At 38.9% G+C, this 22,022-nt stretch overlaps 2 protein-coding genes across 2 annotated transcripts; one reads left to right on the plus strand and one right to left on the minus strand.

Annotated features, from left to right (window-relative positions):
• Nucleotides 1-817: 817 nt before the first annotated feature.
• Nucleotides 818-9,919, minus strand: efhb (EF-hand domain family, member B). Its single transcript, XM_061080865.1, has 12 exons — nucleotides 9,878-9,919; nucleotides 8,062-8,199; nucleotides 7,650-7,785; nucleotides 7,400-7,510; nucleotides 6,271-6,400; nucleotides 6,060-6,140; nucleotides 5,914-5,981; nucleotides 5,650-5,804; nucleotides 4,261-4,468; nucleotides 2,564-2,758; nucleotides 1,723-1,904; nucleotides 818-964 (listed from the first exon to the last, which is right to left on the minus strand). Exons 1-12 carry the CDS (start codon nucleotides 9,917-9,919, stop codon nucleotides 818-820), a joined length of 1,593 nt encoding a protein of 530 aa, XP_060936848.1.
• Nucleotides 9,920-11,373: 1,454 nt separating this feature from the next.
• rab5ab (RAB5A, member RAS oncogene family, b) lies at nucleotides 11,374-21,779 on the plus strand. The gene is made up of 6 exons (XM_061080510.1): nucleotides 11,374-11,475; nucleotides 13,789-14,015; nucleotides 16,245-16,396; nucleotides 18,247-18,369; nucleotides 18,640-18,733; nucleotides 20,026-21,779. Exons 2-6 carry the CDS (start codon nucleotides 13,850-13,852, stop codon nucleotides 20,139-20,141), a joined length of 651 nt encoding a protein of 216 aa, XP_060936493.1. The 5' UTR covers nucleotides 11,374-11,475; nucleotides 13,789-13,849; the 3' UTR covers nucleotides 20,142-21,779.
• Nucleotides 21,780-22,022: the final 243 nt, after the last annotated feature.

The following is a 22,022-nucleotide window of genomic DNA, read 5'->3' on the forward strand; positions in this document are numbered from 1 at the left end:
AAAACCCATAATCCAAGAAATAGGTCGAGAGGAAGCTCAGATAAAAGCTCATATGACAAGACACATTAGTCTGATGGTAGCCATTAAAAATTTTGCGTTTTTTAAAAAGAAGTTCTACGCAGTGTTGCTTTCTTCTGTCATTTCAGTGGATTCAGAACCAGAATCCTGATAAAGTATCAAACCATCAAGTGTGATTAAAATTAAAATTAAATTGTTCCAGTGCACAAAACACAAATCTTAGTATTGATTTGATTAAGCTGCTTCTGCCGGATCAAAGCGACCCCATAGGAATAAAGTCTAAAATGTAAAGTTGAGTTTCTCTGGAGTTTATTAATGAGTTGATGTAATATAATGTAAGAGTGGATTATTCTCAAGAAAGCAAAGCTCAAGCTGAGTATTATTCATTTTGATATCAAGCAGGTGATACATGTGTTCATATAAACACATCGATGTGTCCCATTGTTAAAGATTAAGCAATTTACATGTCTTTCTGGCTCTTTAATTACTTCTTGCAATGAAGTTACTTATGTTTTACTGCTATTTTTAACATTATCGTTGTGTTTTTATCAGTCTGGGTTTTTTGTGCTGCGAAAAAAATATACTGCTTTTGCTGCACACGTTAAGTTTCAGTTCGTTTTATTTTGATTTGATTTACCTACGACCATTGAAAGAAAGGAAAGTCAGTGTTTCTTTATCATGTAAAAAAAAAAAAAAAATGAACATCAAAGTTTTTACAACAAAGGAGAGAAAAATCTATTTAGAGTCAAATATCGACTGTGGTGGGGAAGCATTGTTCTCGTGAGACTCCTCCTCAGTGTCACATGGCTTGTAATTCCTTGAGGACGTCGCTGAACACCTGGACACAAACCCCCCCGTCCGGCTGCCTCGTGGACGCCAGGTACCAGGCCTGCTCGAAGGTTTCCTCCGACAGCTCCACGCCCACATTCCTGAAGATCTCTGCCATCTGTGAACAAGAGGATTAAACTGGTATCACAACGATATTTATACCTTTTACTGTATTTCATTTGGTGCCAAGTGCACTGAAGCAATGCTGCAGCACCAGTAGAGCATTAATGGTCAATGTGGAAAAAGACCTGAACAAATAGGAAACAGCCTGGTGATGGAAAACGTTTTCCTAGACAACTAAATATTAATTTCACTATTTATTTTTGAGCTGCTTTAGATAAAAGTGCAGTTGTTTGTAATCAACTCAAAGATTCGACTAATGACTAAAGACAAGGACACGGCTGCAAACTCTCCAGACGTCTTTTTATCTAAACTGCTGCTAAAGTACGAACAGACTGTGAATGATCTGGAAACAGACTTTTCTTCCCAGGCAGATATTTTTGATTCGTTGAACATTGGAGTTATTAATAAGATAAAGGATAGTTGTGTTGATCTGGGATGACAGATCCAAGGCGCTGCCTCCCCGTCTGACTTGCTCAGACGCCTACGTTAAGAGACAGACTCTTCATTAATGTTGTTAGTAACATCTGTGCTTTCCCGCTCTGACTGCAGGAAAATAGTCTGTCGTGAAAAAAGCGTATTACACCAACATCTGTCTCCTTCAACACCCGTTCATTCTTCAAAAAAAAGGTCAAATAACGATTCAACCTTAATCATATACAGATCAGAGACAGCCATTCAAAGTATAGACCGTGTCATCCTGACCTCCCTGTAGACTATATCTTGTTATTTGAGTACACAACACCAGATGCCTACCTCCTCCTTGGTGCGAGGGCAGAAGAAGTGTTCCTTGTAGGCTCCGTGGTTGGCGGTAACCGACGGATTCAGGAGATCTCCCACCGAGGATTTCTCACCGTAGTTGGTGGTGTCGGTGACTCTGGTGATGCGCGGCGTCGGGAGGTCGGAGCGCACAGACGGGACGCCATATGTGCGAGCGTCTACGTCGGAGAGAGCAGATGATAAGTAAGGATTTTTTTCATTAGATGGGAATGAAGGAAATGTAAATAGGTTCATTTAGCGCTCATAAATATTACATAACTGTTACACGTCAGTCAAAAAACAGAAAACAGATGTTTTAATTTACACAATTACGCCTCGGAAAACAGCATGAAAGAATCAGGCAGTGATACTAATGAACGACAACTGCCATGATTGTGTCTCTATGATGATAAATGTACACCAGCGGCTTGATTTCATATTACTCTGCACATTCTGACAGCTTTCACCCATAAATCCCACTTAAAGGGTCTCAAATATTAAGAAAAATGTAAATAGGTGATTCATTTTATGTATTATTGTTAGGGCTGGGCAAGTTAACTCGTTTAATCGAGTTAACTCAAGTGATGAGTTAACTCGATTAATTATTTTATCTCGGATTAACTCAGGTTTGATTATTTATTGTTTTATTGTGAAAGTCAGGCTTTTATTTTGTGAAAGTCTGTTGCTGACTGCTGCAGAACAGGAAAAAAGAAAATAATTGGCGGATAAACAATCGAGTTAACTCATCACTTGAGTTAACTCGATTAAAACGAGTTAACTTGCCCAGCCCTAATTATTGTATCTATATAGCTACAGAAAAATGCTTTTGCTGACGTACTCTGTGTGGGAGGAAGGTCCCTGTGTCCGCCGATGAAGGAAGCGGAGGTGAAGAAGTGGTCGGGGGGCTCTTGGAGTCGCCTCAGGGTCCGAACGGTGGTCTTTGTGGTGTCGGGTCCTACAGGCTCCATGTCTTCAGGTTTAACCAAGGCCTTAGGGACAGGAAGCGGTTCTGATTTGGACAAAGACTCCATCTCTGTGTCAGATACTGGAGCTGTGCTGGTCTGAGGCGCTGCAAGAGACAAGAGCAGTGGTGGAAAGTAAAGAAGTAGAAATACTTCATTACTGTACTTAAGTAGATTTTTCACATATCTGTACCGTACTTGAGTATTTATTTTCCTGACGACTTTTTACTTTTACTCGTTACATTTGAGCGCAAATATCTCTACTTCTTACATTCTCAAAACTGGCTCGTTACTTGAGCAGCGGAGGTTGGCGCATCTCTCTCTCTCTCTCTCTCTCTCTCTCTCTCTCTCTCTGAAACATTTTGGGTTGTTTTGTTTCTGTATAGGACTACTATAAAAAGCACTTTGCATTTTTAATTTTGGTATTAGTACTTTTACTTTTGATACTTAAGTACATTTCAACACCAGATACTTTTGATACTTGAGTACTTTTAATATGAGCTACTTTAAGACTTTTACTCAAGTCATTTTCTGACGGGTGACTTCTACTTTTACCTAAGTCACTTTCAGGTAAGATATCTGTACTTTTACTCAAGTATGGCTTTCAAGTACTTTATACACCACTGGACAAGAGACACAGAATCAGATCCATGAACACCAGCCTTGTGACATGCCAGTTTTTCATAAGATCCACCATGTTGTTGTGAAGGATGAGACATTGTTTTTAGTTACTTTTGCACTACAAACAGTGTGTCTGAACGAGCATTTTAATGCATTTCAAGTTTTGCACACACCAGACGGACCTCATATTGTGTTTGTGAACAATCTTTTCTGTCACAAAGCATTCGATTTACACGTGTCTTACAGTCATTATGACTCCAGTTTTTATATCGTGCCATACTGTTTCCTGTGAACACTTAATAAAGTAAAGGTGTCAGTGAAGGTATTGGGTTCTGATCTATTTATTTCACCTTTTTAAAAACTTTGCAGTGTATAATGACTGGGTGTAAAAAGTTATATAGCGAGTAAAATTCTGTTCTATTCAAAGTTAAACTCTTTAGAGTAACATTCACTTCATAATAAATTCTATTTGGAGTAAAATTATGTACCATTTATAATTTTGATTTCTGTATTGAGTAAAATTCAGTTCTATACAGAGTAAAACTAGGGTAGAGTTGTTTTTATTGTATGCTAAATGGAGTGAATTATCATCATGTAGAGTAAAATTCTTGCACTAAATAGAGTAAATTTAACTCTGAAAGTTTAACTCTGTCATAAGAGTAAATTTTACTCCATTTAGACTGGGACCAAATGTTGTCTTTTTTAGAGTAAAGTTAAAGTATTCAATTTGAGTATAATTTACTCAGTCAATTTTACTGTGTACAGGCAGGACCTGAGACCTGAGCCTACAGGTAAAGTCTGCTTCACCTGGATGTACAATACCAAATTAATGAATTTTGTTTTAATCCAGTTCTAATTCAGGACCTGAGAAAGGGGATTAAAATGAATACAAGTGTACATGTGAAGCAAAGTGACCCTAGAAAAGCTCAAATATACAAAACATTAAACTGACCGTTCATCATGATGTGTCGGTCCCGAGCGTTGATCGGCATCCTGTCCTTCCAGTTGAGGAAGTTAGAGAACTCCAGGAAGTTTATGTGTCCGTCCTTGTCCGTGTCACAGTAATCGATCAGGTCGTCCACCACCGACACGTCCACGTCCAGATGGAACTGACGACAAACTGCCAGAAGGTCGTCTCGGTCAATCATCCCCTTTCCGCTCTGGTGAGTCACGTAAAGAGATTCACATGAGAAGTGTGAGAGGAGGAGGTTTAGGGAACTGTTGTTTGCTTTATCACACGTCTTTACACCATTGTCACATCACTGGCTTCATCTCAGAGATCACCTTGTCAGACTCTTCAAACAAAGGTGTGACCAATATCATCAGTTATGGCCGCCAGGGTCAAAAGGCAAAGCAGGATTTGGATTAAAGACACAAGTTACTGTGGCTTTTGTGCTGAGACAAACAAAATGTTCCCTGACAGACCGAGCTATGCGGAAATACATGTTTTATAACATACATTTTGTCAGATTACATTAAATCAATCAATCATTTCGTATTTGTAAAGCCCATTTCCACAAATCCCAATAGTAGTTAGAAAATAATCAACTTTATTTAGGCATCACGATTCAGAACACAGTAACTCTCTCTCTCAACCACCACACCCGCGGTATCACTGATCTCTGATGTGGTCGGTCTCATAGACATATATAAAGACTAGATGTCTCGTTCGACGGAGCTGGACGTCACCACGTGGCGGCCATCTTGCTACGGGGCAGCTCGCTCACCCATAACGTTGTGTTGGTAGTGGTAAATAACCATAACTTGCTCAATGTTCAACCGATTTTGAAACGGTCTGGTTTGTTATAAACGTCAGCGATGTAGATATGACACTTATGGCTATTTACCACTGCTGCCCCCTAGCAAGATGGCCGCCATGTGGTGACGTCCGGCTCCTTTGGCCGGCAACACAGACGAGACATTTAGTCTTTATATATGTCTATGGTCGGTCTCACCTCATCTTACCATCTCTCTCTTTTCTCTCCCCCTTTCTATCTTTTTCTTCCCTTCTCTTCTCCTCCACTGCTCCTCCCCCTTCATTTGTTCACCAGTTTTATTTCTCTCCTCCTTTTCCATCGCTTCCTTCTCCTTTTTTATTCTGAATTCCTATCCTGTCGCTTGTTTTCTGTCCCTTCATCCTTCCCTCTCTTCCTTTACTCATTTCCTGTTCTCTCGACCCTTCATACATTTACTGCTCTTATTTTACCCTTTTTTTATTCTTATATACATATTCTATTTCTTCCTCCCTCTCTCTTTTTGTCCTCCTCTCTTGTGCTGTACAAGTTAAATATGAAACAGACAAGGCAAAAAACTGCCATACACATTAGCACCATTGTCATACCTTGTCATAATGCATGAACGCCTGTAGCAGGGAGGGAAAGTTCTGGAAGTTGATCCTCTTGAGATGGATTCTCACGTCGTTGACCAGGCTGTGATGCCGGCCGGGCATCCTCTCGTACTGCCCGGGCCCCGTGGAGTGGATCAGCTCTCCAGCACCTGTGTGAGAAGACCAGACAAGAGGCCGTTTGATGACTTGAACCAAATTAACCATCAGCTAATCTAGCATATTCAAATATGGAATCCACAAATTAATTTGAAACTCAACCGAATTCATCCAGCGGATTGGACAGTCCGAAGCTGTGGTCTGGGGAGAGGTTCAAGGTATTTCTCTTCCTGAAACAATGAGTTTTATGAGAGGATGAAGAAGTAAAACAGTGCTGAGTGAATTACAGTACGTGGTCATATACTTACATCTTGTTAGCTTTGTAAGAATTTGACTGCATCCTGTCCTTGTCCCCAGATCTTGTCCAAACAGTCTTTGGATTGTAAAACCTGTGGCGTAGTAATAATCGTGCAAGGTGAGGTATTAATCAATTTGTCTATTTCAAAATTACATACTGTGTAGATACAGAGAATAATGACACTCAACAACAACACACTTTTGGTTTATTTTCGCACTCACTTCCGCGACTCCCCGTACCAGCACAGGGTTTGGTTGGCCGAGCGCCCGTCGTCGTAATGAGGCGTGGCCATCCCGAACCGGCTGTCCTTACTCGTCTGACCCCAGTTGTACTTCCTGTCAATCTGCTCACCTGAAGGAGTGGAGGGGAATTATTTCATGGTGGTGACTAGGGTTGAAAAGGGGCAGAAAGTTTTCTGGTAAATTTCCAGAGACTCTCCGGAAACTTTCCATGGGATGTTTAGCTCGGGAATTTTGAAAAAAAAATAAAATACGCAAATTAAACGCTGAGCAATAAAAACATCTTTCAAAACTCTATTTTAAAGATGTATGGAACGTTGAGTTTCAACCCTCCACTGTGCATTCTTCCATCACATGCACAGATAACTCCCAGCATGCTTCACTCTACAGCAGGGCTATTGAGGCCTGCTGTAGAGTGAAGGACTAGTCAGGTAAGTTTCAATGATATTACTGGAGAAATATATTAGCATGCTGATTGAGGATTGTTCATCTGTTCATCTAGCCTATTTCCATTCATTTATCCATCAATTGTAAAATGTTTTTACGGACTATTCCAATTGTTTGGCTAACTATTTATATCTCTGGCATTGCATTAGTGTTTTTTTACAAACTTTTTTCTCATCTTATTCTACAGAACAATGCCACGTGCACTCTCTCATGTGTGGAGACATTTCACCCCATCCAATGTAGAAGGAAAGGCTGTGTACATTTGCAAATACTGTGCAAAGACCTATGTTAAGAATGACACAACGATGCAGAAGCATATAGTCAAGTGCCCAAAGTTTCCTCAGGGCTCAAATCAGCCTATGACACAACAAAATGTTTATATTTATGTCTGTAAATGACAAGGTAAATACAGTTAGTATAAATTACCCACAACATTTCCTGTTTATTCCCGTTATTTCCCGTATATTCCCGTTTGTTCCCATTAATTCCCGTATATTCCCGTTAATTCCCATGGAAAGTTTCCAACTTTGAATGTTCCCGGAATTTTGCAACCCTAGTGGTGACCAAGCAGACGTCACATTTTCCAAAACAATCAATTAAGCTTGACCAACAGAAAGCTGGTAGTTAGAGAATCTGCTTTTATGAATGATATGATCTCTCTTACCGGTAAAATAGGCGTTGTGGGTGATGATATAATTTTCATGCCCCGCCTGAGCAGCTGCCTCAATCTGCTCGGCTGTTCTTGGAGGGTTAATAATATCCCACATATCATGATCTGGACAACAAGGAATGAGAGAAAGAGAAGAACAATATTTGACACAGGATTTGTTTCTTACCAAACTTTAATCTATTTTTAAAATGGTATCAGCGATCGCCTCACTTGATGTTACACATACCCCAAATTGTTCTATCACCGTGGGTAACTTCATTATCTTGCGTGATGGGAAGTTTGATATGATGATCCCCTGAGGCCCAAGTGTCTTTTTCACGGAGCTCGTCCAGCTTATTCTGGAACGCAGTCTTTGGGGGAGCATTTAGCAAGTTTCCGACCTGGAATCACGTAAAAATTACAACCTTAAAAACATATTTTGGCTTGCGTTGCATCAAAAAATGTTCGTGGCAAGTACATGGTAAAAATTAAAATTGACTACACTACTGTCAAAGTATTTCTCTTCTTTGCTTCAATTGATCCTTGCGATATACCAACATATTTTGAGTCAGGCATTGAGTAATTAAGTGTTGAGCGTGTGTGTGTGTGTGTGTGTGTGTGTGTGTGTGTGTGTGTGTGTGTGTGTGTGTGTGTGTGTGTGTGTGTGTGGTACTGACAGTAGGACATGGGATGCTCATCTTGCCATGAACAAGAGTGCTGGCAACATCTGGATCATCTGCCTTGCCAGGGTGCACCCTGACAGCTCCTGGTTCTGGGGGCATACGATATTTCCGTACCCCAGGGGGGGTGGGGGGCTGAAAATGTAGAGAAAGTACACTCATCTTAAAAATTTACCAAAAGAACCTGTCGGATTTCAATCAGATTCATAACATTTACTCTTTGTTTATTATTTTATAATTATAATGTCACTTAATACTATAATTAAAAATACAAATGTGAAGTAAAATGGGTATTATACTATTTAGTTTTGTGTTTATATTTTGTATTCATTTTTTGAATTATCCTTATGGAAGGTCCCATTGAAATAAAATATCTCCTCTATCAATATATAAATAAAAGCAATGACAAATAACACAAATCGTACTAAAACAGAGCAGACAGCACAAAAGACAGCCATACAGGAAGTTCACTTAAATGATATACAATTCTGGGGTATTATAATTTAGTATTTCCATTTTCTCTTATCTTATTCTTCGACTGCATTTCAGAGGGAATATGATGTCATATGAGCCGTGCAGCTGTGTTTATTTGATATAGCTTGAAGTATTTTGCATGTTCAAATTATTAATAAAAAAGATATGTGATTAAAAAATAAGTCTGGTTATGGATTAAGTTACACAGTAGTACAAACATGCAGCAGCTGCACCATCAGTGATGCCTACATATGAATGCATCAACAATTATAACCCGCAATTTGTATAAGGAGTGCATTTCCTTCAATGGAGGACTTCTACTTGTAACTGAGTATTTCTACACTGTAGCACAGGTACTTGTACTTGTGTGATTATTATTATTACCAGTGTCACATCTTGTAAACACATCCCAGTTGTGTCTCCTGCTGGCTTCAGTTTTCCAGCCTGTTATTAAAAGAAAAACAGAGAAAACAGAAAAGTTTACTGAGATTAAAACACAGGTGCAGTATGCTAATGTCACATTAACTAGCTAGCATGGTGTGAACCCCTTTGATACACAACATGGGATCAATAATTACCTGTTTTCATTTCCTGGTATATCATGCATGAGAGTGTCTTTTTTTAAATAAATGTATTCATTAAATATCTTTTTTATTACCAGAAACCATTATTTCCCTTTCCATTAATTTCATACAGATGTTTTTTTGCACATCTGATGCCTGTAAGGCTTATTTTTATAATATATTACTAGTGAGATATGTAGAAATATGTACAATACTAACTAGCTGTTAATTGGTTAGCTTTTTTTCTGGCTAGCTAACCTAGATCAACAAAATAAAACTCGGAATAAAACAGTATATACTTAATAGACTGATAATATGTATTTGAAAATATGCTTTTGATTTTCTTTATCCAGAGTCTGGCTGGTCGCAGTCATGTCAGACTTACAGTTGGTAAATTCATTCTGTTTGACATGTTTATAAAGAAGCTGGATGAAGAACAGGATGAAGAAGATGAGGAAGAAGATGAGGATTCTTGGTCTTGATTCTGAGTCTGAAATGTCTGATGCTGATAATTTAAACTTTGTTCCACGGGATCAAAGCCAGCTCTGCTACATGAAGAAGGATCCTTTGATGACAACGAATAGTCTCCTATCTCCTATGTCATCAAAGGAGCCTTCTCCTGAATAAAAAAGGAAGAATAATCTATAAAAGAACATTAAGGAACACTCACCGTTGTGAAATATCACAGGAATTGAATCCAGGTAGTTGTTGTCCCGTGTTGTGCATTCGAAGCTGTTTGCATTGTGTGCGTATCAGAAGGTTTAAAGTGGACTTACCGTCGGTGTGTGTGTGTCCACGTGTTCCTCCGGGTCGCTCATGGTTCTGCTGAATTCAAGTGAGGAAGCAACAAACACAAAAGTCTATAAGTTTGTCTCGTAAACGTCAAAGTTTCCTCGGTGAAATTCGAAGACGCGGAGCTCTGTTTCAGCTCCGTTGCCAGGCAACAGCAGTTCACGTTACAATACTGTCAAAAAAAAACTTTTCAACCGATGATGAAAAGTATTTGAGGTAAAGTTTCTCATCACATTCATATTATTCACAAATATCAACAGTAATATTTGTAGTATTTATTTTTGATAAGGTAGAAACCGTTTTAGTTCACATCTCTTTTCAGATTGTTTATTGTTCTGGATCGTTTTTATAAAATAAAATATCATAAGATTAGATAAGATAAGACAAAATACAATAGGAGAAGATTACATCAAATAAGATAAAATAAGATACAATCAGATCAAATATGATAAGATGTGATCAAATAAGATACATTATGATACGAAAAGAAAACCTACGTTATAATATAATAAAATAAGATGTGATAAGATATACGTTAAGATAAGATGTGATACGAAAAGAACAGAAACATGATGTTGAATGTTTATATTGAATATTGCACATGATGATGAATATTATACATAGAAGAAAACAGTAATACAACACATAGAAAAAAACTCTAATATAACACATATGAAGGTAAAACTACACATAGAAGAAATAAGTAATTCAACACATAGAAAAAACAGTATCAGTAGCAGCAAAATTATTATTGTATACCATTATTATGTCTAGAAAACAGTAATACTACATATAGAAGAAAACTGTATTACTACAAATAATAAAAACAGTAATACACATGAGAAAGCAGTAATATTATGTAAGAAAGCAGTCATATTATTATTGTATATTATTATTATTATGGGTAGAAAACAGTAATACTACATATCGAAGAAACCTACTACTACAAATAAGAAAACAGTAATACTACACCGAAGAAAATAGTAATATTACACACAAGAAAACATGTATACTACACTTAATAAAAACAGTAATACACATGAGAAGGCAGTAGTATTATGTAAGAAAGCAGTCATATTATTATTGTATAATATTATAATGTGTAGAAAACAGTAATACTACATATAGAAGAAAACTATTACTACAAATAAGAAAACAGTAATACTACACAGAAGAAAATAGTAATATTACACACATAAGAAAACAGGTATACAACACATAATAAAAACAGTAATATTTATAAGAAAGCAGTACAATTATGATATATTATTGTTACGTGTAGTTGCTCAGGAACCCAGCAGTGAGTCGAGCTAACACGTGATTGGCTGCCCCCCCCCCCCCCCCCCCCCCCCCCTGGTACGTAGCACGTTGTCAGTCGCAGTCACACGATCTGTCATCATCCTTCGTACGATGCTAGAAGGGAAGTTGAGCGAAGTGGGACATCGGGGATCCTCCTGAGATCTTAGATCCGCCGCCGCCGTCCGGACCCCCGCTGTGAACCTCCAGACCCGCCTCCACCCCTCATCCCTCCCGGGGAGAAACACACTCCAACACCCCGGCCTGCTTCCTCCCGTTCCGCCAGGTGAGAGCGGCCAATGTCCGGAGGTTTAGGCTAAACCAGCTAAGCTAGGCTAAGCTAGGTGGCTAACGGCTATCCCGACGGGCTCCTCCCGATGCGGCTACACGGAGCTAGCCCCAGCACAGCGCCTATTATCCGGGCGAGCTAACGCTAAGCTAGCCGACTCTCGGAAGGGCCCCAGCTGGTTAGCACAGTAGCTTAGCCGCGTTGTGTTGTTGGAATCCGCCAACACGTTAGCATCTATGTTCCTCATTAACGTGGAATATAACACACATTAGCATTAGCTCCTCCTCAGCTTGACCAGTCAGTGGCTTCACGTCATGTTAGCTCAATGCTAGCTAGCTGTCATTAGCTGTACACACCCAAAAAAAAAAAAAAAAAACCTGCATCCTCCTTGTGTGTGTGTCTGGGATTCTTCACATGTGTGTGTCATGTCCACGTGTTGTGGACACACACCTGGTCCCGGATGCTACACACAATTCAAGCTAACGTGACACTTGTTAGCTTGAGCTTTTTTAACACAGGCAGATATTGAGGGTTTTTGTGGGTGGAGTGGCTAGCTGATGCTAACAGTGCTAATTCCGAGCCAGACAGCAACAACACAACCGGTTATTTGTGGTGATTGTGTCGTAACGCGATGACGACAACGTGGACAGTCATTATCTTCTCTGTGGGCACTTTGTTGTTGTTGTTGTTGTTGTTTACTGGTTCGTGTTTGTTATTCACCTTCTGTCATCAACACCCTGAACAGAAAACTCCTGAATCCACCTGGAGACACTGATCTCAGGTCAGATTCACGTCACTTAAATCACAGACACACACAGACACACACACAGACACACACACAGAAGTGGCCAGGGCAGAAACTGACACCTTCATCAAATACTCTCAGAAGTTTGAAGTTAAAAGTTAGAAACTTGTTTAGAAGTTCAGAGACGTCATGATACTGTAACTAATCTCACTCTGTGTTTCTCAATCTGTCTAACTATGTTTTTTTGTCATAACCTGTTTCACATGTTTGCTCGGGAAGTTATTAGGGCAAACAAACCACTTTTGTGTTGAATGGAGAATGAAAGTGTAGCCGTGAAACGTGAAACTCTTTAATGACGTGGTGTCTACGGTGTTGTGGTGGAAAAACATCTTCGTGACATAACGTCGAAATTCCTGAAGTTTTTGTTTCCAACAGACACTTGCTCAAGTAGTAAAATAGTTGTGTTGTTATTTGTTGTTTTTCATATATCTTAACTGTGATGTAAAGATATATACGTATGTAATATATATTAAAATCTGGGTTATTGGAAGAATGTTTTTTTTATGTCAATATATCAATCATAAGAAAGAACATCTACAACATTGACTAGTTAGGGTGCGTCAGTAAATCCTATTTATTTTTGGGATTACTCATATCATGAGCGATTTATATTATAGTAATTTTTATTGTAGATAACGAGCTGCAAACCTGGACACTATATTTATCTGTACAGTAATAAATGTATTAACTGTATAAATAGTGTTTCAGTTTTCTTTGCTGTGGTCACGGTGTTCCAAGAAAACACACGTTATTTTATAATAAAATACAATAAGATGCGATAAGATACGTTAAGAAAAGATAGAATAAGATAAGATATGATACGAAAGGAAAATAAACATGATGTTGAATGTTTATATTGAATATTGCACATGATGCTGAATATTATACATAGAAGAAAAACTTAATATTACACATAGAAGAAAACACTAACACTACAAATAGAAGAAAAGAGTAATACTGCAAGTATAAGAGAAAACAGTAATATTATGTAAGAAAGCAGTTATATTATTATTGTATACTATTATTATGTGTAGAAAACAGTAATACTACATATAGAAGAAAACTGTATTACTACACATAATAAGAACAGTAATACACATGAGAAAGCAGTAATATTATTATTGTATAATATTATTATGTGTAGAAAACCGCAATACTACATATAGAAGAAAACTATAACTACAAATAAGAAAACAGTAATACTACACAGAAGAAAATAGTAATATAACACACATAATAAATAGTGTTTCAGTTTTCTTTGTTGTGGTCACAGTGTTCCCCTTCGCCCACAGAAATTATTTCACATCTTGAATCTTCTTATCTTATTATAGCTTTAAGTCAGAAGATATATGTGTTTTCCATTTGCTGTGTGGACACAAGTTAAAGAACTGCTTTGATTCATAGTTAAGAATGTAAAAACATATGTTCAGTTTTCGTCTTTGAATCATTTGTATGTTTTTGACTTGACACTGACACTTTGCTTTCTCTTCTTTGTCGTGTTCCAGGTATTTTCTGGGGTTTTTCCCATCAGCTCCGTGCCCAGAGGAAGTGAGTGGACGGTGTGACATGGCAAATAGAGCCGGAGCCACACGACCCAATGGGCCAAACACAGGCAACAAGATCTGCCAGTTCAAACTCGTGCTACTAGGAGAGTCAGCCGTGGGAAAGTCGAGTCTCGTGCTGCGATTCGTCAAGGGACAGTTTCATGAATTCCAAGAGAGCACGATCGGAGGTACGTAACAACTTTGGATCGATTCTATTGACTTGGTTTTATTTGCATTCGTGTCATGAGAGAATGAATCACACCATTTATCATGATGTCACTAGGGTTGCAAAATTCCGGGATATTCAAAGTTGGAAACTTTCCATGGGAATTAACAGGAATATACAGGAATTAACGGGAATAAACTGGAAATGTTGTGGGTAATTTATACTAACTGTATTTACCTTGTCATATACAGACATAAATATAAACATTTTGTTTTGTCATAGGCTGATTTGAGCCCTGAGGAAACTTTGGGCACTTGACTATATGCTTCTGCATCGTTGTGTCATTCTTAACATAGGTCTTTGCACAGTATTTGTAAATGTACACAGCCTTTCCTTCTACATTGGATGGGGTGAAATGTCTCCACACATGAGAGAGTGCACGTGGCATTGTTCTGTAGAATAAGATGAGAAAAAAGTTTGTAAAAAAACACTAATGCAATGCCAGAGATATAAATAGTTAGCCAAACAATTGCAATCGTCTGTACTCATATTTTATAATTGATGGATAAATGAATGGAAATAGGCTAGATGAACAGATGAACAATCCTCAATCAGCATGCTAATATATTTTCCCAGTAATATCATGGAAACTTACCTGACTAGTCCTTCACACTACAGCAGGCCTCAATAGCCCTGCTGTAGAGTGAAGCATGCTGGGAGTTATCTGTGCATGTGATGGAAGAATGCACAGTGGAGGGTTGAAACTCAACGTTCCATACATCTTTAAAATAGAGTTTTGAATGATGTTTTTATTGCTCAGCGTTTAATTTGCGTAGTTTTTCAATTTTCCCAAAATTCCCGAGCTAAACTTCCCATGGAAAGTTTCCGGAAATTTACCAGAAACTTTCCGCCCCTTTGCAACCCTAGATGTCACTCATAAATAGCAGTCACAAGAGTCATATTTGTGTCGTCTGATTGTAGAAAATGTTGCTAAGAGCAGAGGAAATTGGTCAGAAATTAGTTTAACATACCAGAAAGATCACAGAGGCAAACAGATGTGGAATCAATAGAGAAGAAGGAGAAATGAGGAGAGAGAGCTTTTAAGTTTACAAGTGAAGCTGGTGAAGTTTGAGTGGAAATAGAACAGTAGGAATTATCGGTATCTAGTCACTGGTTCCTCATGTAAACCACTGGTCCAGGGAAGTTAAACTGGTCCTTTACCATCTGTATAATCTAGATTTAAAACACCTGTACAGTTAATGTTATAGTTCTGGTCATCTTTAATACGTATTAATATGCATAATTAAACAAAACATAGATGAGAATCTGGGTCAATGGAATCATCCCAAGAGCTGCATGAGTGATCCGGTTGGGAAAAGTGAAATTGTTAACAAGATGTCCATTTATATTAACATTTTAAGGAGAATATTGTTAATTTCCCTAATTCAAGTTCTATTTATATCTCTGTTTTCTTTTGTTTATAGTTATTAATGATAAAGTTTATGCTTAAACTGTAAAATGTTAATCCTCAATTACGTGTCTTTGTCGTAAGGGTTTGAAAAGAAACCCTTAATTAAGGGAATTCTTGAATCTTATCTCATGTACAACTGACTTCTCCTGCAGCGATGGTAACTGTTAGTTGACTTAACCATAGTATTTTATTGAATCGTCAAAAATGATTGTTTATGACCTTTTCCCTTGTATTACTGTTTATATATATATATATATGCATATTTATTTTATTCTTATTTATTTATTTTTTCTTTCAATGTATTCACTCTTCATTGTACCCTCGGCACCATTGTAAATGAGGGTCTTATTCCTCAATGTGTTTTCAGAGGCTTAAATAAATAATCAATCACATATATATATATATAAAGATACATAGATCCATACAATGGCCAGTTTATTCGGTAAATTGTTATCAGAATGTTATTACTCACTAATCAGTTGAGCTGTATCGTTGAGTGAGATTCAATTGATTGTTTCCTCAAAGGATAAAAGACGAATAAAGAAAGAGAAACTTCCCTGAGAAACTCAAAGAGTCCTCTCTGCCTCATGCTGGATGCATTTCCTGATCTGTTGTTCTGTATAAAACCTGTTTGCCATTACTAGGACCCCGTTTCTCCAAATGTGTAAATATGAACCAAGTGGAGCAGATGATCCCCAGGGGGTCTCCAGCATTGGTCTTGAATAATTCGCTTGCGACAGGCCCATTTGTCACCGGCTCCTCTGCTCTGTTCCCCTGCAGCTGCCTTCCTGACTCAGACAGTATGTTTGGACGACACAACAGTCAAGTTTGAAATCTGGGACACAGCTGGTCAGGAGCGCTACCACAGTCTGGCCCCCATGTACTACAGAGGGGCCCAGGCCGCCATCGTGGTCTATGACATCACAAATGAGGTGAGTCAGGTGGGAGTGTTGTTATCAGAGCCGCTTTCCTCCAGACGTAGTGGAAACAATCAGCTTGTCCACGATGAGGAGATTGTGGGACTTTCCAATCTTACATTCTTATGTTGTCAAGCCTAAATAAGAACCTTATTTGTGTATATCTGCAAATTAAGAGCTTAGACATTAAACAACAACACAGTGTCCTGTAGACAATGAACAGTAGATGTCAGACTTAGCAGACTTAGTTTCAAACTAAATGCCTATGTGCTGATAGAGCTGTGTTAACAAAGAGGTCATTTTGGACTATTTCATTTTCATTGTCTTAAAAACAAAAGAAGCAGCTGCCATGAAGCCAACAGGTGATTTAGATTCATTCTGTTTCTTCATTGTACCTGAAAGATCGGCCCGGATTCAAAAAGCAGTCGATCAGGACGTGTCCACATGTCTGTGCGTGGACAGACGTGTCCTAACACGACCTGACCTGACACAAGTAGACAACTAGACAAGTGGAATTCTGACTTTCCGACTCGGGTCCTGAGCAGAAATGTGACAAGATTCAAGATTTGTATTGTCATATGCACAGAGACAACATGAAGCAGTCACTGTCAATGAAATACGTGGGTCACAGGCTCTCTTTAAACAATGCTCAGTAATTTCAACCAAAAAAAAATAAAATAAAAATAGAAATAGTATAAAATAGAATAAAAAAGAATATCAATAAAATAGAATATCAAACATTTTAAATAGAATATATATATCTATATTAGGGCTGGGCAAGTTAACTCGTTTCAATCGAGTTAACTCAAGTGATGAGTTAACTCGATTAATTATTTTATCTCGCATTAACTCAGGTTTGATTATTTATTGTTTTATTGTGAAAGTCAGGCTTTTATTTTGTGAAAGTCTGTTTCTGACTGCTGCAGAACAGGAAAAAAGAAAATAATTGGCGGATAAACAATCGAGTTAACTCATCACTTGAGTTAACTCGATTAAAACGAGTTAACTTGCCCAGCCCTAATCTGTATATATATCTTTACAGATGAAGTTCAATTTGTGCAGTAGTGCAAATATTCAAATATGCTTATTACGGGGCTGGTGCAATATGCAAATATTCCGGGGTGATGGTTTGGTGGAGTTATTGCAGTCCAGAGGAGTTTAAAAGTCTTATGGCCTGAGGGATGAAACTGTGACAACACCTAACACCTAGTGGTCGATACTGAAACCACGGCACAAAACAAAGACAACACAATAAATCAACACACGCTCCTTTATTAACAACAGTGGCTTCATGTCATAAATAGAAAGATAAGACTTAAGACGTGTAGGAAAGTTATGATATTTCAGTTATATCAGGTATTAATGACTGTAAGAACACATTAGAACATGTAGTGTACACACAGACACACACTCACACACCTTCATACTCATAGTGCACGGCTGCAGCAGCTCACCACAGCAGCAGTGACCGACCATAAACATGTATTAAAAATTGTTATCAGTGTTTCCTCTGGTATGTTGTTTTAGCAGCAGGGGGGGGGGCAGCCCACTAGCAAGTTCCTTCTAACACTTCCTCTAAACATTCACATTAGACAAACAGTGTTTGTATATTTTGTTATTCAAGACGAGGTCGTCAGACTTCAGAGAACAAGCGTGTTTCTCACTTTTCTGATATTAATATCCTAACGTCTGTTTGGTTTTACAGCTCAACCTCCCATACTGTACCTGATTGAACCTTTACTGTACCTGAGGACATTTTCCTTTGTTTCATATTTCATCAAGGAGTCTCCTGTTGTCCTTACAGTTTAATCACATGACCCCCCCCCTCCCCTTCCTCTCTCTCTCTCCCTGTTTTTGTTTCCCAGGAGTCATTTGTACGGGCAAAGAATTGGGTTAAAGAGCTGCAGAGACAAGCCAGTCCCAATATTGTAATAGCTCTGGCTGGGAACAAGGCGGATCTCGCAAACAAGAGAACACTGGACTTCCAGGTTTGTCTTCTTCATGTTCTTTTCTTCTAATGAACTCAGGATGTGAACAATAGCTCTGAGTAGATCACATCCTTCCACCGAGGCCCACACCTCCCCTCATGGAACCATGAAACCACATTTATAACAGCTAGATCCAAATATAACAAATTACTCACACTTTGTAAACACTCACACGTTATCACAGATGAACCGGTTGTGAGTTTCTATTTCCATCCATAGCAACTGAGAATTATTTATTGATATTGTGTTGTGTTGTTTTCTCTGTCGCAGGATGCGCAGTCGTACGCCGACGACAACAGTTTGCTGTTCATGGAAACGTCAGCAAAGACCTCTATGAACGTGAATGAGATTTTCATGGCCATCGGTAAGTGTCTCTGATGGAAGAACTTGACGAGAGCTTGAATATTATATGAAGTGGAGTTTTAATTGTGATCCTTCGAAGCAGAGCTCGTCAGTGGCTACGAGTTTCCGACTTGTGACGAGAGCTCTGACGAACTCGGCTGTGAAAACGTGATCGTATGAGTGTTGAGGTCGAACATAACAAATACTGAACTTTATGTAGATAGTTCAGAGTGACCCAGAAAGTCTAGAAGTTGATCCCATCGCTAAAGTATGTGTATGTGATGATAAAGAATGACGTGTTAGATGTGATGAGGGTTGCAAAATTCTGGGAATATTCAAAGTTGGAAACTTTCCATGGGAATTAACGGGAATTAACGGGAATATACAGGAATTAACGGGAATAAACTGGAAATGTTGTGGGTAATTTATACTAACTGTATTTACCTTGTCATATACAGACATAAATATAAACATTTTGTTTTGTCATAGGTTGATTTGAGCCCTGAGGAAACTTTGGACACTTGACTATATGCTTCTGCATCGTTGTGTCATTCTTAACATAGGTCTTTGCACAGTATTTGCAAATGTACACAGCCTTTCCTTCTACATTGGATGAGGTGAAATGTCTCCACACATGAGAGAGTGCAGGTGGCATTGTTCTGTAGAATAAGATGAGAAACAAGTTTGTAAAAAAACACTAATGCAATGCCAGAGATATAAATAGTTAGCCAAACAATTGGAATCATCTGTGAACATATTTTACAATTGATGGATAAATGAATGGAAATAGGCTAGATGAACAGATGAACAATCCTCAATCAGCATGCTAATATATTTCCCCAGTAATATCATGGAAACTTACCTGACTAGTCCTGCACTCTACAGCAGGGCTCAATAGCCCTGCTGTAGAGTGAAGCATGCTGGGAGTTATCTGTGCATGTGATGGAAGAATGACCAGTGGAGGGTTGAAACTCAACGTTCCATACATCTTTAAAATAGAGTTTTGAATGATGTTTTCTTGCTCAGCGTTTAATTTGCATAGTTTTTTTCAAAATTCCCAAAATTCCCGAGCTTAATATTCCCGTGGAAAGTTTCCGGAAAGTTTCCGCCCCTTTGCAACCCTAGGTGAGATGATCCGTTCTCTTTTCTCCTGAGATCTGACCTTGTGTGAAACTTCATTTTAACGTCAGTCTCACATACGTGTAATTTAAAAGTAGATTTGACTTTCAGGTACATTTAGAAACCAGCCAGGGTCACGTACCTCCGTGTGTTATCACTCCTGCTCATCGAGTCTCTGTCACTTTCACGTTGCAGCAAAGAAGCTTCCGAAGAACGAGCCTCAAGCCACCGGCGCCAGCAGTGGGCGGAGCCGGGGGGTGGACCTGACGGAGACGGCTCAGCCCACCAGCCGTCCCTGCTGCAATCACTAACCCAGCTCTTCCTGCTTATCCTCCTCCCCCCCCACCCGACACACACACACACACACACACACACACACGCACACACACATCACCCCCGCCCCCCCACTCTGCTCCCTCTGGACATCCACCCGACCCTCCACCTCACTCCCCTGGATTAGCTAAAAGACTCTGTATAGCTGCATTTCTAATACCTTTTTGTTTTTTTGTTGGTGTTCTTTCATTTTTTTTCTTTGTTTTTGTTTTTTTAAAACCTTTTTTTAAGAAGTGTATATCAGTATAATGGATGCATGTATCACTACAACGCCTAAAACACACACACATTTTTGCTTCTTATTAAGTTGGACGATTAACCCCGTGTAGGACGAGTGAGTGAGCGAGTGAGGGACCTGTGAGCGTGTGTGTGATGAGGAGGAGGAGCCTCTGGATGTGAAGTGTGATGCCTGTAATACTCTTAACGAGCGGGTTTAGTTTTTACAATCACTAGAAAAAACCATATTGTTTATTTTGAGGGTGACGGGAAAACGCAAGAACCCCTCCCTCCCTCACGTGTGTCCCCCCCCGAGACGCCGTCCAGGCTCCAACAAGGAAAAGTGGGAAACAAGTTTAGCGCTCTCCAGTTTTTTAAAAGGAAAAGTTGGAAATGCACAAAAATGTACTTTGAGAAAAACGTAGAAAAGCAGCCTGGATGAGTCAGAGTCAAATAGTTCCCTGAAAACAAATTGGCGTCTCCATCTGTAGAGCAGTGTGCGTTTTTTTGTCACTTTGCCACACAACATGGGAGTTTCAGACGTGTGAGGAATCGGGAAACCGGCCGCTTCGGGCCAAACTGAGAAACCTGCTCTGACAAGATGTTTAAATTCAGCTTTGCTTTTCAATGGAAGCTTTCACGCTGCAGCGTCATCACAGAGAAGCTCCGACACCGATCTGGCTTCACATGAGAAACAAATAAAATAAACTGTTGAGCATCCTGCAGGGAATCGAACACACGAGTCAAACTCCTGTCAATCCACCTGGTTTCTGCTTAATCTGAATTAAGATTCGTTCAGATTAAGATTAAGTTCGGAACTGCACACAAACAGGAAATCGGACGATCCATTGTCACTTCTCCTCTAATGTTGTTACAGGGTGCAATGTTGTCTTCTTCCTCCTTTAGATCAGCTTGCAGAGCTCACCAGGACATTTATCTAGAGATTCCGAACAATTGTACAGTTCATTATCAGTCTGCTTTGGGGTTTATAGTTTCTTTTCTTTTCTTTCATTTTCATTTTTCATTCTAGACCTTTGTCACAAAACTGGTCACATGTTACGCAGTGGTGGTCTTTTTAGGTATGTGTAGTGTTATTAACAAAATCCCTCCGTGGTGTCTTGTTACTTTTCTCAGAAATGGTCCATGGTCATGTTTGAAAGGAACTTTTATTGCATTGCACAGTGTTGATCCTGTTTTAATTAATGATGACTGCCCTTCGATTTTATATGACAGACTGTATTGGACTTGCTAACCTACGACTATAAACAGGTAGCGTAATTAACCTGACCGGTGGTCTCTCTTACAGCTCAATGAATTTTAATAATGTAAAACAGCATTACTAGTGATGGGCTGATCAGTTTTGAGTGTCTGAATTCAACTTAATAAATTCCATAAAGAGATCCACTGTCTGCTCTTTATTTTAGCTTGGGAATGAATTCACACGTGATTCTGGTTTTTAACTTTCTGGGACATTTGTGGCCACTTTGTTTTTCGTTGTTTCCTATTTCTAAGAGATAAATAATATGTATTAAAAGTATGATAGTAGCCACAAATGAATGGGAAACACTGGCTGTCTGAGACATAGACATATAAAGACTAGACGTCTCGTTCGACGGAGCCGGACGTCATCACATGGTGGCCAT

This window comes from Limanda limanda, chromosome 11, assembly GCF_963576545.1.
Source record: "Limanda limanda chromosome 11, fLimLim1.1, whole genome shotgun sequence".
Lineage (NCBI taxonomy): Eukaryota > Metazoa > Chordata > Actinopteri > Pleuronectiformes > Pleuronectidae > Limanda > Limanda limanda.

Excerpts from the sequence above, each read along its gene's own strand:
- rab5ab (XM_061080510.1), top strand. The coding sequence starts at position 13,850 with ATGGCAAATAGAGCCGGAGCCACACGACCCAATGGGCCAAACACAGGC. Across the intron at positions 14,016-16,244 it reads CCAAGAGAGCACGATCGGAG|CTGCCTTCCTGACTCAGACA; the intron begins GTACGTAACAAC and ends GTTCCCCTGCAG. Across the intron at positions 16,397-18,246 it reads TCTATGACATCACAAATGAG|GAGTCATTTGTACGGGCAAA; the intron begins GTGAGTCAGGTG and ends TTTGTTTCCCAG.
- efhb (XM_061080865.1), bottom strand. The coding sequence starts at position 9,919 with ATGAGCGACCCGGAGGAACACGTGGACACACACACACCGACG. Across the intron at positions 7,511-7,649 it reads AGATAATGAAGTTACCCACG|ATCATGATATGTGGGATATT; the intron begins GTGATAGAACAA and ends CTTGTTGTCCAG. Across the intron at positions 6,141-6,270 it reads TGGTACGGGGAGTCGCGGAA|GTTTTACAATCCAAAGACTG; the intron begins GTGAGTGCGAAA and ends ACTACGCCACAG.